Source organism: Eschrichtius robustus, chromosome 3, assembly GCF_028021215.1.
Source record: "Eschrichtius robustus isolate mEscRob2 chromosome 3, mEscRob2.pri, whole genome shotgun sequence".
Taxonomy (NCBI): domain Eukaryota; kingdom Metazoa; phylum Chordata; class Mammalia; order Artiodactyla; family Eschrichtiidae; genus Eschrichtius; species Eschrichtius robustus.
This window is the reverse complement of record NC_090826.1, coordinates 158,051,191-158,069,129: the sequence shown is the minus strand read 5'-3', so window position 1 is coordinate 158,069,129 and position 17,939 is coordinate 158,051,191. Positions and strand designations below refer to the sequence as shown.

General features: G+C 37.0%; 1 protein-coding gene across 1 annotated transcript in view; it reads right to left on the bottom strand.

Moving 5' to 3' along the window:
- LOC137763000 (zona pellucida sperm-binding protein 3 receptor-like) overlaps window positions 1-17,939 on the bottom strand; it is a 53,041-nt gene that overhangs the window by 10,349 nt on the left and 24,753 nt on the right. Inside the window, exon 8 of the mRNA XM_068541648.1 lies at window positions 11,224-11,424. Within this exon, the coding sequence (XP_068397749.1) occupies window positions 11,224-11,424 (201 nt within the window). The remainder of the gene's footprint in view (window positions 1-11,223; window positions 11,425-17,939) is intronic.

Genomic DNA, 17,939 nt, shown 5'->3' with positions numbered 1-17,939 from the left:
AAGCTTCTGCTTATTAATCATATTCCAAACTTCTACATAAATCATTGCAATTAATTTCTTAAAGCAATACTGTAACATAGATGTTGTAGCCACATTTTACAAATGAGGATATTGATTCAGGAAGACTGAGTATACTTCCCAAAACCTTTCTCATCAGTGGCCAAGTCAGATTCTGAACCCAAGACTAATTTAAATCCCCAGCCCTTTTCACTATGCCAAACTATTTTTCATTTAATGGAATCAGACTACAAGGTTTTCTTGAACAGAATCATGAACCTATCATTTAAAAGAATATGCCTAGAAGCCTTCTGCTTCTACTATGGTGGAAAAGACCCCAAACTGCCCTTCTCTCAGGACACCATATCCCTATATGATCTATCAAGAATTAACCCTCAAATATGACACAATAACTCAGGGCTCAGTCTCCATGTATGTTTAAAGAAAGGTTTGGGACTAGAATGGGTTCTGATATCTTCAGTTCAGAAATTCTATACTTGTGCAAAAGAGTGAAGAAGATACATATTTATTATCTTAAATAAAGGGCAGGAAGGACAGGAACAGGTTAAAAATCTTAAGGGATGCATTTATGATAAAAACCCTCTAGAAGGTAGGCATAGAGGGAATTTACCTCAACATAATAAAGGTCATATTATTAATAAAGGTCACCACTATTATTCAACATAGTTTTGGAAGCTTTAGCCACAGCAATCAGAGATGAAAAAGAAATAAAACGAATCCAAATCAGAAAAGAAGTAAAACGGTCACTGTTTGCAGTTGACATGATACTATACATAGAGAATCCTAAAGATGCTACCAGAAAACTACTAGAGCTAATCAATGAATTTGGTAAAGTAGCAGAATACAAAATTAATGCACAGAAATCTCTGGCATTCCTATACACTAATGATGAAAAATCTGAAAGGGAAATTAAAGAAACACTCCTATTTACCACTGCAACAAAAAGAATAAAATACTTAGGAATAAACCTACCTAAAGAGACAAAAGACCTGTATGCAGAAAACTATGAGACACTGATGAAAGAAATTAAAGATGATACAAAGAGTTGGATAGATATACCATGTTCTTGGATTGGAAGAATCAACACTGTGAAAATGACTATACTACCCAAAGCAATCTACAGATTCAATGCAATCCTTATCAAACTACCAATGGCATTTTTCACAGAACTAGAACAAAAAATTTCACAATTTGTATGGAAACACAAAAGACCCTGAATAGCCAAAGCAAACTTGAGAAAGAGAAACGGAGTTGGAGGAGTCAGGCTCCCAGACTTCAGACTATATTACAAAGCTACAGTAATCAAGACAGTATGGTACTGGCACAAAAACAGAAATATAGATCAATGGAACAGGATAGAAAGCCCAGAGATAAACTCACACACATATGGTCACCTTATTTTTGATAAAGGTGGCAAGAATATACAGTGGAGAAAAGACAGCCTCTTCAATAAGTGGTGCTGGGAAAACTGGACAGCTACATATAAAAGAATGAAATTAGAAGACTCCTTAACACCATACACAAAAATAAACTCAAAATGGATTAAGGACCTAAATGTAAGGCCAGACACTATAAAACTCTTAGAGGAAAACATAGGCAGAACACTCTATGATATAAATCACAGCAAGATCCTTTTTGACCCACTTCCTAGAGAAATGGAAATAAAAACAAAAATAAACAAATGGGACCTAATGAAACTTAAAAGCTTTTGCACAGCAAAGGAAAACATAAAAAAGACTAAAAGACAACCCTCAGAATGGAAGAAAATATTTGCAAATGAAGCAACTGACACAGGATTAATCTCCAAAATTTACAAGCAGCTCATGTAGCTCAATATCAGAAGAATCAAACAACTCAATCCAAAAATGGTCAGAAGACCTAAATAGGCATTTCTCCAAAGAAGATATACAGACAGCCAACAAACACATGAAAGAATGCTCAACATCACTAATCATTAGAGAAATGCAAATCAAAACTACAATGAGGTATCACCTTACACGGGTCAGAATGGCCATCATCAAAAAATCTACAAACAATAAATGCTGGAGAGGGTGTGGAGAAAAGGGTACCCTCTTGCACTGTTGGTGGGAATGTAAATTGATACAGTCACTCTGGAGAACAGTATGGACGCTCCTTAAAAAACTAAAAGTAGAACCACCGTATGACCCAGCAATCCCACTACTGGGCATATTCCCTGAGAAAACCATAATTCAAAAAGAGTCATATACCACAATGTTCATTGCAGCTCTATTTACAATAGCCAGGACATGGAAGCAACCCAAGTGTCCATCAACAGATGAATGGATAAAGAAGATGTGTCATATATGTACAATGGAATATTACTCAGCCATAAAAAGAAACAAAATTGAGTTATTTGTAGTGAGGTGGATGGACCTAGAGACTGTCATACAGAGTGAAATAAGTCAGAAAGAGAAAAACAAATACTGTATGCTAACACATATATATGGAATCTAAAAAAAAAAATGGTTCTGAAGAACCTAGGGGCAGCACAGGAATAAAGATGCAGACGTAGAGAATGGACTTGAGGACACGGGGAGGGGGAAGGGTAAGCTGGGACAAAGTGAGAGAGTGGCATGGACATATATACACTACCAAATGTAAACTAGATAGCTAGTGGGAAGCAGCCGCATAGCACAGGGAGATCAGCTTGGTGGTTTGTGACCATCTAGAGAGGTGGGATAGAGAGGATGGGAGGGAGACGCAAGAGGGAGGACATATGGGGATATAAGCATATGTATAGCTGATTCACTTTGTTATAAAGCAGAAATTAACACACCATTGTAAAGCAATTATACTCCAATAAGGATGTTAAAAAATAATAATAAAATTAAGTTAAATCAAATTTTAAAATCTTAAGGGTTGAAACCCTGCTTGTATGGCCCAACTCACCATGAAAAGTCACATCAACACCTACTGAATAAACAAAATATATGAATGAATAAGAATTCGCTATTTGCCTTAGCCTGCCAAGAAGCAGTCCTTGAGGCAAGGATTTTTGTGCAGTAAATTTAGCTGATACGTAATTCTCGAATGCATCATTAAAGGAATAGAGATGTAAAAATGGAAGGGAAGAAAATGAACACAGCTTGCATTGGTGAGCAGGCATGTTCTGGAAGGGATGGGTGGGGGAGAGGTGGGGAGAAGGATGCAATTTGGTGCAACCACTTTGGAAAACTGCTGAACAAGCACATACATACCTCTTGTGACCCAGCAATTCCATCCTTACGTATTTGTGCAAAAAAAGTACATAGGTTCAGCAAAAGACATGTGCAAAAATGTTCATAGCCAAAAAAATTGAAAATAAACCAAATGTCCATTAACAATAGAATAAATATGTAAATTGTGGTATATTTATACAATGATGAAATATTTAATAGTAATGGAAACGAATGAACCTCAACTACACACAACATAGATGAATTTCACAAATATAATATTTAGGGGAAAAAGTCATGAAAGAAAGAATGCATAATGTATGATTCCATTTCTATAAATTTAAATAACATAAAACCAATCTGTGCTGTTAAAAGTGAGGATACTGGAATACTTTGCAGGGGTAGAGTGGTGAGTTAGTAACAAACTGGAAGGGAGCACCAAAGGACTTCTGCACTTTTAGTAATTTTTTTTTTCATTGCTCTGGTTTCTAATTACAGAAGTGTTTTACGTTGAGAATCCAAGTTCTGTGCCCTATTCTGTTGATAAAGAGTAGGTAGGTTTTGGATATGTTGGGATGAGGAGTAAAAGTATTCAGGCAAAGGTAATGGTATAAACATATTTTGAATTTTCTGGATTGCATGCTTTCTGAGATACAAAAAAAAAAAAAAAAAAAAGGAAGTTAATTGCTGACATCTGTGAATTTGTGTACTGGAGGTGTGACAAACTAACCAATATGACAGTGAACCCATGAGTAGTCATTAGTTTAATCCATTTCACCTGTAACCTGCCTTTACTAATCAAGGTCGTTTTAATTGTTTCTATGTCCTCTAAGCAGCTCCTCGCCTAAACAGTAAGATGTTTGCCCCAGTTGTTTTCCAGGGACTTGCAGTCAGTTGCATCTGGTTGGACCTGAGCTGGTAGCGACTGGATAGGACCACTAACCCTTCAACTGAGCATGTGTGAGTGTCCACTTGGTGATCTTCTGAACTTGCAGAAGCCCATAGCTTAGTTATACCTGCACAGATGACAATTATCGCACCTTTTCCCAATCACCTTTCCCCACACTACCCATGCTCCCTGTGCCTCAGACCACCCAGCTTCTTTATTCTTTATCCCATAAATACCCAAGCCCTTTGTCTTCAGGGAAGCAGATTTGAGATTTGTTCTCTCAACTCCTTGCGAGGTTTGGCTTGCTGTGCGTGGAGCAAAACGAACGTGGTACAGTAACAATAACAGAGACAATCTGATATTTGAAAGGTGCTCATTTAATTAGCCAGCACTTCGGGTCCAGAAAATTAAACATTTGAATCACAGAAGTCTAGATTATCAAAAATTACGCATTTTCAGTAGCAGTAATCATAATCCAGCGCTTCGAGCCCAGACATTTATTGAGTGATTGTGCTTAAGGAACAGTAGAGTTGTTGAACAGAGATTCCGTACATTGACTTAAAGGCAAAAGTGACCCCTTTTTTCCTCTTTTTAAGAAAATTTCTTAGTGATATTCTTAAACTTGACTCTCTCGTTCCAATTGTTCAGGAGAAGGGGACCCCATCAGGCAACAAGTGAAAATGGGGACTGGCTGTCGCTAGTTTAAAGCCGCCACCTCAGAATGATTTCGGGGACTGGTCTCTCTCTGCCCTGGGGGCGATGCAGGTGGCTGGGACCAGCTCTAGCTACAGGGGCCAGGAGGGTTCCCGCTGCCCGAGGCCTGCAGAAGAAGTGCATACTGCGCATGCGCGGGCCGCGCAGCTCGGGATAGCCGAGGACCTGCAGCGCAGCAGGTGTCTGGGAGAGGGCCGGGTCCAGGAGGGGGCTTTTGGGGGTACAAGGCATCTGCCTAATTCCAAGCGCTAACCTACACAAATGTGCATATTCTCCCTAAACACAGGGCTGGAAGAATTGGCGGGTGGGCCAGGGTACCCTCCAACAAAAGACATCTGGTCTTCAGAGACAGTTTATACAACTCTAGGGCCATTTCCACATTCTGCGGGCTTGGGAGACACTGCCTGAGGTGTCTGCCCGTGGGCGCTTGCTCACAGACCTCAGGGACCTCCTAAAAGTGATTTAAAGGAAAGAGGAGGCAGGGGGTGGGGGGGAGGATTTAAGAGGCATTACTGGCAAATGTGAGATTGACCAGTGGATGGATGGATGAACAGGATATCAGGAAAGATTGCTTCCTAGCAAATGTGAACATTCAGGCCAAGCCCAGATCTGTTCTGAGCAGCAACCAAGCAGAGCTGAAGCAGAAAAGATGCAGAGCTGTAAAGGAGACCCAGAGCACCCCTGCAAGGACAACTGAGGAATAATTCTAATGATCAACCAGAAATGGAGCAAACAGCATTTATTACATAAAATGTAGAGCTAGGGGTCAGGATGTCTGGGACTATGGGACCCCCCAAAATCTAGTGGTCTTGGCTCCAGCCACAGAGCAGGGAAACTTGCCTCTCGCAGCTCACCACAGTGCTTCAAGGTGGAAAGTGATAATTTTGGTAAGTTACTTATACATCCTGACAAAATTCAGATCTCACCTTTGCTGGCTTGATGGTGTTTTGGGGGAGGCACCACTTTTAAGGTTTGAAAGCAGAGGGACATACATTCGTGCAATTTACCCAGTGACAAGTGGGCACCGTTGGGTGCCAGGTTGTGTTCTCTGAGCAAGTGATATCTTGGGGACCAAACAAACTAAACCCAGAGTCACACTGGACTGTGACATTCTCAGATGCAACATACTTCTCCTTATCCACGGACAGCGTTCCATTTTCTATCTCTGGTTTCAGACACATAGCTGTAATGGAAAGATATTTTTGAGCATACTGTGTTTCTCAGTAAAAGACAACATAACAGCATTGAACAATGCAAATGATGAGAAATTCTGTTCATAAGTTATACTCAGGTCTTGCAAGTTGTTCTATATTATCTTTCATTTTCATAATACAATAGTATTATAATAGTAATAATGCAAATTACAGTAGCAATAATTAACATTTATTGAGCTAGTACTTTTGTCAGTCATGTGCTAAATCCTTTACACGCCTTATCTCATTTAATCCTCACTACAACTCTGTGAATTAGATACTACAAAGAAACTGGAAAAGTTAATAATTTCCTCAGTGTCACATAGCTTTTAGGTAGCAGGAACTTTGCTCTTAATTGCTACACCCCACAGCCTTGGTCTGCATATGGTCTTAGGTATGTACTTTTCATTGTTCTTGCCTCATAATCTGCCTGGGTTAAATGAAATTGTTAGCAAAATGATGAAAATACCATGTACATTGAAGGCAAGCCCATTCTTGACTGATCTTGTTGCTACAACAGGTTGACCAACCAGGAGCACCATCGGGTCATCGAAAATGGAAATGGAAGGGTCACGGGAAAATGGTAGCTTTTGTGAAGATTTCTAACACTTCGTGATTTGGGAATTAACACATGAGATTCCTCTTTCTTGAGTAGTTAGAAATAACTCATGAGATTGTCATGAAAACTTTACTAGAGCCACAACGATATTCTCAGGTAAAAGACATTGTCTCTAGATACTCTGGAAAGATACCTAAGAACAAGGTAGTAGTAGGTGCCTCTGGAAAAGGGATGAGCTGTGCCTTTTTTTTTTTTTTTTTAACATCTTTATTGGAGTATAATTGCTTTACAATGGTGTGTTCGTTTCTGCTGTATAACAAAGTGAATCAGCCATACATATACACACATCCCCATATCTCCTCTCTCTTGCGTCTCCCTGAGCTGTGCTTTTGAAGGACAGCTTTTGAAGGTGTGAGAAGTCAAGTTCATTGTCAATGATTTTTTTAAGTTTACCATGTGTGACTTAACTATTCAAACTAACTAAATAAAAGACAAAATTTATGTGGTACCTTTGATCAACAGGAAACATTGCTCTCACTATTTTCTAATTCTATCTTCTTAGCAGTGGGCTGTGGGTGGATCTAGAGGAACCAACTCCTCTTTCACTTCCTTGACATTGAAAAGGTAACTAGCATAAAGACTTGCAGAAGATTTTAGCCTCTCCAATCAGAACATATCCGTCATGACATGCATATGTAGCTTCAGGATAAGAAGGTATTAAAATATCTTCCTTGTTCTGGTGAGGAATGTTGATAATGCGGAAGACTGTGCATGTGTAGAGGCAGGGGGAATATAGGAAACCTCTGAGAGGGGATCTCTGTATCTTCTTCTCAGTTTTGTTGTAAACCTAAAACTGCTCTAAAACAATAAAGGGTTTTTTAAAAATTACATGTTACAAAACAAAAAACAAAAAACCTAAATGGAATGCTTAATCTTGCAACAGAGCAAGAGCATTAGTGGAACAAAATGAAAATTTTGAGTAAGGACTGTAGTATTATATCAATGTTAATTTCCTTATTTTTATCATCTTATTGTGGTTATGTTAGATGTTAATATTGGGGGAATCTGAATGAAGAGCATATGGAAATACTCTGAGCTGGTTTTGCAAGTTTTTGTAAGTCTGAAATTATTTCAAAATGAAAAAAATGGTGAAATGATAAAAGATGTGGGAGATCAGTAAGCATTGTACAACTCACTGAAATTGTCTTGAAAAATAGAACTTAAAGCGGGTTTTGAAGGATGGATGAGAATTTAAGGGATAGAGAGAAGATCTAATTGGATGTAAGATGAAAACTTGTAAAGCAATGCAAAAACTTTGACTTTTAAGTCTAATAAAAAAAAAATATATATATATATATATATAATATCTTCCTTGTAGTGTCCATGGGCAATTCTGGGAGATGAACTGCAAACTTGGCTGGTGAGAGAGAGGGAAGAGTGTGAGCTCATAGCTTCAGATTAACAGGACTTTCCCAAATCCGGGTGATTTGAAGGAGATTCCAGTCTTCCCATTCCCATCCTTTTCCCATAGGATAACTTGCCACAACTCAAACATTTCTACTGCTTTCAGGCTGAGAAGCTGGAAGAAAACTTGTGTGAATAAAAGCAACTTGGGCTGAGAGAATTCTCCCACTTTATTATAGGACTTCTTTTTTTTTTTTAGGGCATTGCTAAAATGTTTCCCTGCTTGGAGATATAATAGGAGTTTTGGCATGAAAGCATAAATTATTCACAATGAGCCATGTTAAACTACAATTATTCTCAGTAGACATCAGGCTGAATAAAGAAAATATTCAACTGTGAAAAATTATAAAGACTCTGAATGAATGCAGGATTTCCAAATAATCCCTAACTTTCTCACAACTACAATACCACCATAAGAATGTAATTACTGTATTTTACAACTTAAGCAGTGACTTAACTGTTGAAACAAGGAACATGAAATGTTGGGGTAAGAACACTGAAAGGGAACTGTCTCCAGTTTCACAATTTTGTATGAAAAATTGCAATAAATTTAGAGGCCTGGACATGTCAGAGGAAGGCCTATGTTGAAGGATAATTTCTTCCTAAGGTTAAAACTAAGTGAAAGGGATTTTGGAATGCTATATTTTCTAAAAATAAAATAACTAGCATATGTAACAACCCATAGACATCTGGAAAAAACCTCTATTGGCCTTTCTCATAGGTCCTTCAAAGTCATCTATCACTATTCTATTTAATCAAACTAGTCAACTCATCTTTACCCAAACCTGCCATATGCATTTCCACTTCTATACATTTCCTCCTGGGATCCTTTCTTATTAGAATGTTCTTACCTTCTCTATTCATTATCTGAAGTCTCACTTTATCTGCAAGCCTTCTTTGACTACTCCAATAAACAATGACTGTTCTTTCATTTTATAGCACTTATTAGCAATAGATGACTTGGAATTATTTATTATTTTCATCATAATGCTATGCTAAGCATTACCAGCATGATCTCATTTAATCCTCATAACAACTCCAGAGGTAAGTATTATCATCATCCCCATTTTGTGGATAATGGAACAGAGGTTGATAGGGGTTAAGTAACTAATAAGGACCTACTGTATAGTACAGGGAACTCTACTCAATAGTCTGTAATGGCCTATATGGGAAAAGAATCTAAAAAAGAGTGGATATATGTATATGTATAACTGATTCACTTTGCTGTACATCTGATACTAACACAACATTGTAAATCAATTATACTCCAAAAAAATTAAAAAAGAAAAAAAGAGAAAGGGGTTAAGTACCTTTCACCGGGTAACAAAGCTATTAAGTGTCAAGGGCCGGATTAGATACAGACCTGTCCCCAACCAAAGTCCTCAAGCTCCCTAAAACTGCATTTTATGTTCTGTAGCTGTTGTTTAACAGTTCCATACACTAATACATTCTTTTCTGTCTACTTTGATGTTGAAGATCATGTATTGTAACATTTTATGTCCCTAGCAACCAGTTTCTTGTTCTGAACATTGATGGTGAGGGTAACATTTTCACCTTTATATTAAGTCTAGAGTTCACATACAGTCTTTTGTCAACTTCATTTCAAATACTCCATTAGAAATAAATTTTGATTTAATTTTTATTAATAAAATAAATGCATGGGGGCTTCCCTGCTGGTGCAGTGGTTAAGAATCCGCCTGCCAATGCAGGGGACACGGATTCAAGCCCTCGTCCAGGAAGATCCCACATGCCGCGGAACAACTAAGCCCGTGCGCCACAACTACTGAGCCTGTGCTCTCAGGTGCAGTAGTTGCACAGTAGTTGCTCTCTCAGGCACAGTATTTGCGCAGTAGTTGCTCTCTCAGGTGGTAGCAAAGGAAAATGATTTATATCAACTACAGCCTCAAGATCAGAGGTAACATTCTACTAACCCTCCCTTAGAGTAATTTTTAAGAGACTGCAGCCAGCCATTACTTTAGAATCAGTGATAGAGCACAAGTAAAAGGGGCATAAACAGATCAGAGTGGTGTAAAGGGTATACTGTAGCAAATGCTTTTGTACTCATGTCATATCCCTTTGGTCCACCTCTGATTACAGTCTCAGCTGGAGTACATAGTTTACACAAGCTCACATTTATACTGATGGTGTTCTACAGAAAGCATTCACAGTGAATCTCTCAGTTTTTCTGCCTTGGGCCTTCTCTGAAGTTGAAGAAGCACAGTTGGAATTGAGGGGGCAGTTACTGCCCTCAGGGCAACCCTAAACTGATGGGGGACAGAAAGCAGTGGACAAACATCCCAGTCTCCCATCCTTCAGACAGACAATTTTGAAAGGCATTCCTTACACTTAGTGGTCTCAAAGAATTGAGCACCTGCTGTTTACAATACTCACCTTTTCTCTTTTTCCCTGTCTCAATCTCATCCTTCACTCCTACTCCCTAGGATCCTACTTCCTACTTTTGGATCCTATAGCATCCAAAATAAACCACTGGCACCCTAGTCATTTTCTCAAGCTTTGCTTTCAGAGTAACCCAAACTAAGATACCCAATGATCTCTATCTTGTTGATGTGAAGAATCTTTCATAATGAAGATATCTCCATAATGATGACATTTCTAGTGTCTTAACCTAATTAGAAGCAGATCTTTATAGCCCTAGGTACTCATTTCTTCTCCCTTCTGGTATTTAAACAAAGAGGTGAATTAGCAAGACTGAGTTAGAGCAAGAAAAGTCACTAGGCTCCAAAGGCTCCCCTTTCTAACAAAGTCACATCCTCAACCTGGGAGCTTCCATTGTTACATAAGTTTATAAATGATTCTTGCCCCCTTGACTTATAAATACAGAGGTTTGTAAGGTGGTGTCTCTCTTTACTGGAACATAGACCATAGTGCTTACAGACTATATATGCAGGAAAAATGAGAAAATGAGACTTTGAAGGAGATTTTATCAAAGCTACTATTTTCTCTTGCAAGATAATTTTCTTATAAGACTTTCTGTTTGTTTATGTTTTTCAACTGATAAACCTTGTTCTGTAGCTGCCTTGCATGGTGCTAGTGGTACATATAATATCTGTGACCACCTTTGCACAATATTTCTGGAAAAAACAACCCCAGAATCACCTGGTTTTAAGCAGTTTGATCATTTGTGGAACGAAATGGAACCATCTGAGGAATCTGTAGAATAATTATGAAAAGTTCTTTCAATATTCTTACCTTGCTTACATGCTGGCATTTCAGGCTTCCACGTGCCATCTGCTTGGCATGAACTCATTCCGTCAGGAGAAACAGGGTAATAGCCTTCATCACATGTATATGAAACACTGTGTCCATAGGCATACTCACACCTATCAGGAAAATCTGTCCTTTCACTTGTGATTCTCATAGTCTCCAGCTCTGGTGCTGGGCAGCATACCCCTGATAGATAAAAAGTGATGCTCATGTTTAATGACATCATCAAGGAGACATGCAAAGCTGTCTCAGGAACTGATACAATTGACAAGAAATCAGTATAGAAATGGATATAGATTTGAACAACACCATTGACAAATTGGATGTAATTTTTATATGTAGAATATTGCACCCCAAAATTGCAAAATACACAACTTTTCAAGTACATACTAAACATTTGTAAAAAATAACTATATGCTTTGCAATGAAGCAAGTCTCAACAAATTTCAAGGATTGAAGTCATATAGAGTACTATTTTGAAAAATTTGACATTATCTACTAATTATGGACATATTTATACTTATGTCATGGCAATTTCAGTCTTGGATGTTTATCCAGCACACATCTGTTACATGCGTACCCAAAGACACATACAAGAATGCTAAAAGCAGCATTATTCTTAATAACTCTAAACTGGAAACAATCCAAAAGCCCATCAAGAAGAGAATGAATAACTAAATTATATATATTTTACAAGGGAGTACTAAACAGGCATAAAAATAAATATACCACAACCTCAATCCATAATATGGATGAATCTCGCAAATGTTGATCAAAAGAAGCAAAATACAAAACACCAAATCATTCTGTTTATATAAAGTTCTAAAATAGATGTTATAAGTCAGAAAAGCATTTACCTGTTATAAGACAGGAAAGTGTGGTTGGTGACTGGTTAGAGCAACGGGGATATCTCTCACAGTGGTTACATGGGTGTGTTTACTGTGCACTCTTGTGTTTGTTAGTCTTCAACAAAAATGTTGTAATACTTAGGTGCTAAAGGAAGTCTGTATAAAATGTTAATTTCCAACATGTTTTTCATGAATAACAATAAATAAATTCTTAATTTATCTTTTTGTGATCGTCCTTGGGGTTACGTCATTCAGAATGATTGGAGCTGCCTATTAACGAATACCTCTTGGCAAAGCTTTATTGACTCATATATACCTCTCCCTCTCTATTCTCAAGGATGAAGAAATAAATATTTTCAGAGTTTTATATCAACTTTAGAGGTAATACACAGGATGAAATTTAGTTATTGATTAAGGTCAGGATTTTTTTTTTTCTTTTGATGCAAAATTGAAGAGAAAGAACTATTGGGTTGGCCAAAGAGTTCATTCAGTTTTTTCCATAAGATGGCTCTAGTAGTGCTTAGTTGTCTTTAACTTCATTCGAAACAATTTTGTTAGATTGTATTGTGACAGCTATCATATCAGCGTTCATTTAAAAAAAGAAACTTATCAAAATTGGTGAATTTTTGTGTAATATTGAAGATGGAAGGAAAAAAAGCAACACTTTCGGCACATTATGCTTTATTATTTCAAGAAAGGTAAAAACGCAACAGAAATGCAAAAAAAAAGAGATTTGTGCAGTGTATGGAGAAAGTGCTGTGACTGATCAAATGTGTCAAAAGTGGTGTGTGAAGTTTCATGCTGGAGATTTCTCTCTGGATGATGTTCCATGGTCGGGTAAACCAGTTGAAGTTGATAGTGATCAAATCAAGACATTAATTGAGAACAATCAATGTTATACCGTGTGGGAGATAGCTGACATACTCAAAATATTCAAATCAAGCGTTGAAAATCATTTGCACCAGCTTGGTTATGTTCATCGCGTTGACGTTTGGGTTCCACATAAATTAAGTGAAAAAAACCTTCTTGACTGTATTTCCGCATGCGATTCTCTACTTAAACGTAATGAAAAAGTTCCATTTTTAAAACAAATTGTGACAGGTGATGAAAAGTGAATACTGTACAATAACGTGGAATGGAAGAGATCGTGGGGCAAGTTAAATGAACCACCACCAACCACACCAAAGGCCGGTCTTCATCCAAAGAAGGTGATGTTGTGTATATGGTGGGATTGGAAGGGAGTCCTCTATTATGAACTCCTTCTGGAAAACCAAACAATTAATTCTAACCAGTACTGCTCCCAATTAGACCAACTGAAAGCAGCACTCAACAAAAAGCATCCAGAATTGGTCAAAAGAAAACGTAAAATCTTCCATCAGGATAATGCAAGACTGCATGTTTGTTTGATGACCAAGCAAAAACTGTTACAGCTTGGCTGGGAAGTTTTGATTCATCTGCCGTATTCACCAGACATTGCACATTTAGATTTACATTTATTTTGGTCTTTACAAAATTCTCTTAATGGAAAAAATTTCAATTCCCTGGAAGACTGCAAAAGGCACCTGGAACAGTCCTTTGCTCAAAAAGATAAAAAGTTTGGGGAAGATGGAATTATGAAGTTCCCTGAAAAATGGCAGAAGGTAGTGGAACAAAACAGTAAATACGTTGTTCAATAAAGTTCTTGGGGCTTCCCTGGTGGCGCAGTGGTTGAGAATCTGCCTGCCAATGCAGGGAACACGGGTTTGAGCCCTGGTCTGGGAGGATCCCACATGCCACGGAGCAACTGGGCCCGTGAGCCACAATTACTGAGCCTGCGCGTCTGGAGCCTGTGCTCCGCAACAAGAGAGGCCGCGATGGTGAGAGGCCCGCGCACCGCGATGAAGAGTGGCCCCCCGCTTGCCGCAACTAGGGAAGGCCCTCACACAGAAATGAAGACCCAACACAGCCAAAAATAAATAAATAAATTAATTAATTAATTAAAAAAAAAAAAAGAGAAGCCCCGAAGCTTAAAAAAATAAATAAATAAATAAAGTTCTTGGTGAAAATGAAAAATGTGTCTTTTATTTAAAAGCTAAAGGAACTTTTTGGCCAACCCAATACTTTAGAACCTTTATTTCGACGTCTGCTTCTGATCAAGATGGAGTAACAGGGATAGGATTCACTCTCAGCCTGAAACAATTTAAAAAGGACAAAAGGGGGAAAGGACAAAATTAATGAAATAATGCTTTTTGACATTAAGTATCAAGCAATACAGACAGTGATCCCTAATAGTGAGGAAGCAAATGAGAAAAGCTCTTTGATAGTCACAGTATGGAGAGTTTTCAGCCTTCAGCACAGAGAGGGGAGAACCAAGGCAGAGCCTTCTTGCTCTCCCTGAACGTTGTTAAGGAGTTAAAGAAACAGAGATGGGAGTCCAGAGAGGCCAAAGAGGTCAGTGTTCACAGGCAGAGTGATGAAGAGGAAATGGCTGATCAGAGATACAGCATTGCTGATCTTCAGAGGATCCCCTTTAAGTGTTCAGCTGCATGTAAGTTTCAGCTGCATGTAGGGAAATAACCAATAAAGAACCCAAAAGGGCAGAGAGAACAATATCTAGAGCTCACACAGGCCTGAATATAGTTCATCTTCCCATCAGATAGACTGGAAAGCCTCATATTTCATGGGGTATTGATAGAATAATCAGAAGAATATTGTCTCAATGGGGGGCTTCTCTGATCCCTCCAGACAAAGCTAAAAAGCAAGCCTCAAAATAATCGGTTTGCAAGTAATTTAACTGCATCCCAGAGCAAAACTCAAGGAGATTTTTAACAAACACTAAAATATCCAGCACCAAAAGATCAAATTCAAAATGTCTGGCATCCAACTATAAAACTACTACATATACAAACAGGCAAGGAAAATATAACACATAATGAAGAGAAAATTCAATCAATAGAAACAAACCCTAAAATGACACAGGTCATTAGAAATAAAAACTCGTAGTTGAGCTGTCTCATGTACAGATAAGTATTTGAAATTTAAAAATTCAGTCAGATTTATATTAGATTAGACACTCTAAAAGAAAATATTAAGAAACTTGAACACATAGTAATTATCAAAAATGAAATATCAAGAGATAGAAAGACTGGGAAAAAATGATGCAGAGCTACAATGAATTGTGAAACAACTTCAGGTGGTTTCATACATGTGTAAGCAGAACCCCTGAAAGAGAGAAGGGAATGGAGGTGAAAAAATATTTGAGTAAATAATGGTCATAATTTTATCAAATTTGATGAAAATCATAAATCCACAGATTAAAGAAACTCAGCAAACCCCAATCACACAAAACAAAAAGAAAACTGGATGAAGGTACAACATATCATAATCAAATTTCTTAAAACCAGTGATAAGGAGAAAAATTTTTAAATCTTTCTAAGGAAAAAAGACACCCTAAATACAGAGGAACAAAAAGCAAGACTGACAACAGACATCTTGAGACAAATATTATATGATTTCACTTACATGTGGAATATAAAAAACAAACTAAATAAATAAATGAACAAAACAAACCAAACAAAAGCAAACATGTAGATGCAGAGAACAGAGTCGTGGTTACCATAGGAGAAGAGGTGGGGGGAGGGCAAGATGGATAAAGGGGTCAACTGTATGATGATGGATGGAAACTAAATTTTTGGTGGTGAGCATGCTGTAGTGTATACAGAAGTAGAAATATAATATTGCACACATGAAACATATAATGCTATAAACCAGTGATACTTCAACAAATTTTTTTTAAAGAAGAAGACAGTAGAAGCAACATTTTTAAAACAGTGAAAGAAAAAACTATCAATCTAGAATTCTCTGTTGAGAAAAAATATCTTTCAAACACAAAGGCAAAATAAAACTTTTTCAAACATATAAAGCTAAAAGAATTCATCACCAGCATATCTAAACTATAGGAAATGTTGGTGGAAGTAATTCAAGCAAAAGGAAGATGATGCCAGATGGAAAGCTGTATCTACAGAAAGGAGTAAAGAGCACCAGAAATGGTAAATATGTGAGTAAGTAAAAAGTTTTTCCCTTGACATGTCCTTAAGTGGGGAAATAGCTGAACAACTGTGGGACATTCATACCATGAATACTATTCAGCAATAAAAAGGAATAAATTATTGATGTACATAACCGTATCTATCAATTTGAAAATAATCGTGCTGAGTGAAAGATGCCAGACAAAAAAAGCACATACTGTATTATTTCACTTGTATAAAATTCTAGAAAAAGCGAACCAATCTATAAAAGCAGAGCAGTGATTTTCTGGAGACAATGAAGGAAGAAGGACAGGGAAGGGCTTGAGGAAGAAATTACAAAGAAGCATGAGAAAACTTTCAGACAGATTGATATATTCATTATCTTGATTGTACTGATAATTTTGAAAGGGTGCACATACATCAAATTGATAGAATTACTCTACATATGTACATTTTATTGCATGTCAATAAATAAAACTCAAAAAAGTGGTAAAAAATACTTAATTTGAAATGTTTTAAAAAGCTGACATAAGGGAAATGTAAATAAATATATATATTTATTTTATTTTATTTTAATTGAAGTATAGTTGACTTACAATATCATGTTAGTTTCAGATGTACAGCACCGTGATTCAGTTACACACACACACACACGCATATGTACGTATACATATATATATCAAATAAATATATTTTTTAAAGCTGTAGAAATTTTCTCTCAGATAACACTTTTTAATACTAGATTTATTTTTAAATAACTTAGAATAAAATACTCTAGCTCCCTAATTGCAAATATAGTTAGCACTACCTCTGTATCTGCCAAAGTTAATTAATTTATGAAAATAAGCCTTAAATTGTCATAGTAATACCTGGCATTTATATTAGGTGTATAACTTACAAATAACTTTTATATACCTCATTATTAATTATATTTATTTTATGTTAATTATAATATATAAATACATATTAATTTACCAATATATGGATATAGCACATTTGTGATAACTTGGATAAACTTCTTCTCATTTTCTGATTTATAGATGGTAAAAAGGTTTTTTTTAAACATAACAATCAGTGAAGCTTTAAACCTAATTTAGAAAACAAGTAGATTTTTAAGCATCTGTGGGCATCCATTTATATATAAGAAACTGATAGATTAAATATCTGGGGTTTTTTTTTCTATTCATTAGGGTAGATTCCTCCAAAGGATGCTATTTATGCTCCCTCCTATTTTTCTTTAAGTATGCTTTTAATTTTGTCCTTTTATTAATAAAATGTTCCCTATTATTTCCCAATAGAATCACAATCATATTGTGAATATGATTCTTTGCGATTACATCTAGTTAATTCCTGATTTTGAATATTGATCTCTCAATAGGTTGACCTAAACCACCACTGCTCATTATCTGTCTTTTACATATATATTAAAATCTAAGTGTATGGAGTAACAATCCCTATAGTCTAGGCCTCCATGATGTCACTTATAAAAGACAGAATTCTAGTAGTCTGAATGAAGAGTCCTTGTCCTCGTTTCCTGACATTCCTACCTAAGACTAGAACACCATCCACCAATCCCTCACCTCCTCACTCACTTTTCCCAAAGGAGAAGGAGGAGGAGGAAGAGATGAGGGGGTTTCATCTGGTGAAGAAGCCTCTACATTTCTGGTCAAGTCTTTCTTCCTTCCTATGGCAGGACTGGCCTCCTGAGAATGTGTTCTCTAGACCAGATAAGGAGGCCCAGCTCTTTCTAATCTCAGTAGAGTCTCAATAACTATAAGACACCCAATCCTGTTAGCGTCTGGCTCACAGACTTTCCCTCAACCAGGCAACCCAAAATCTCAAATGG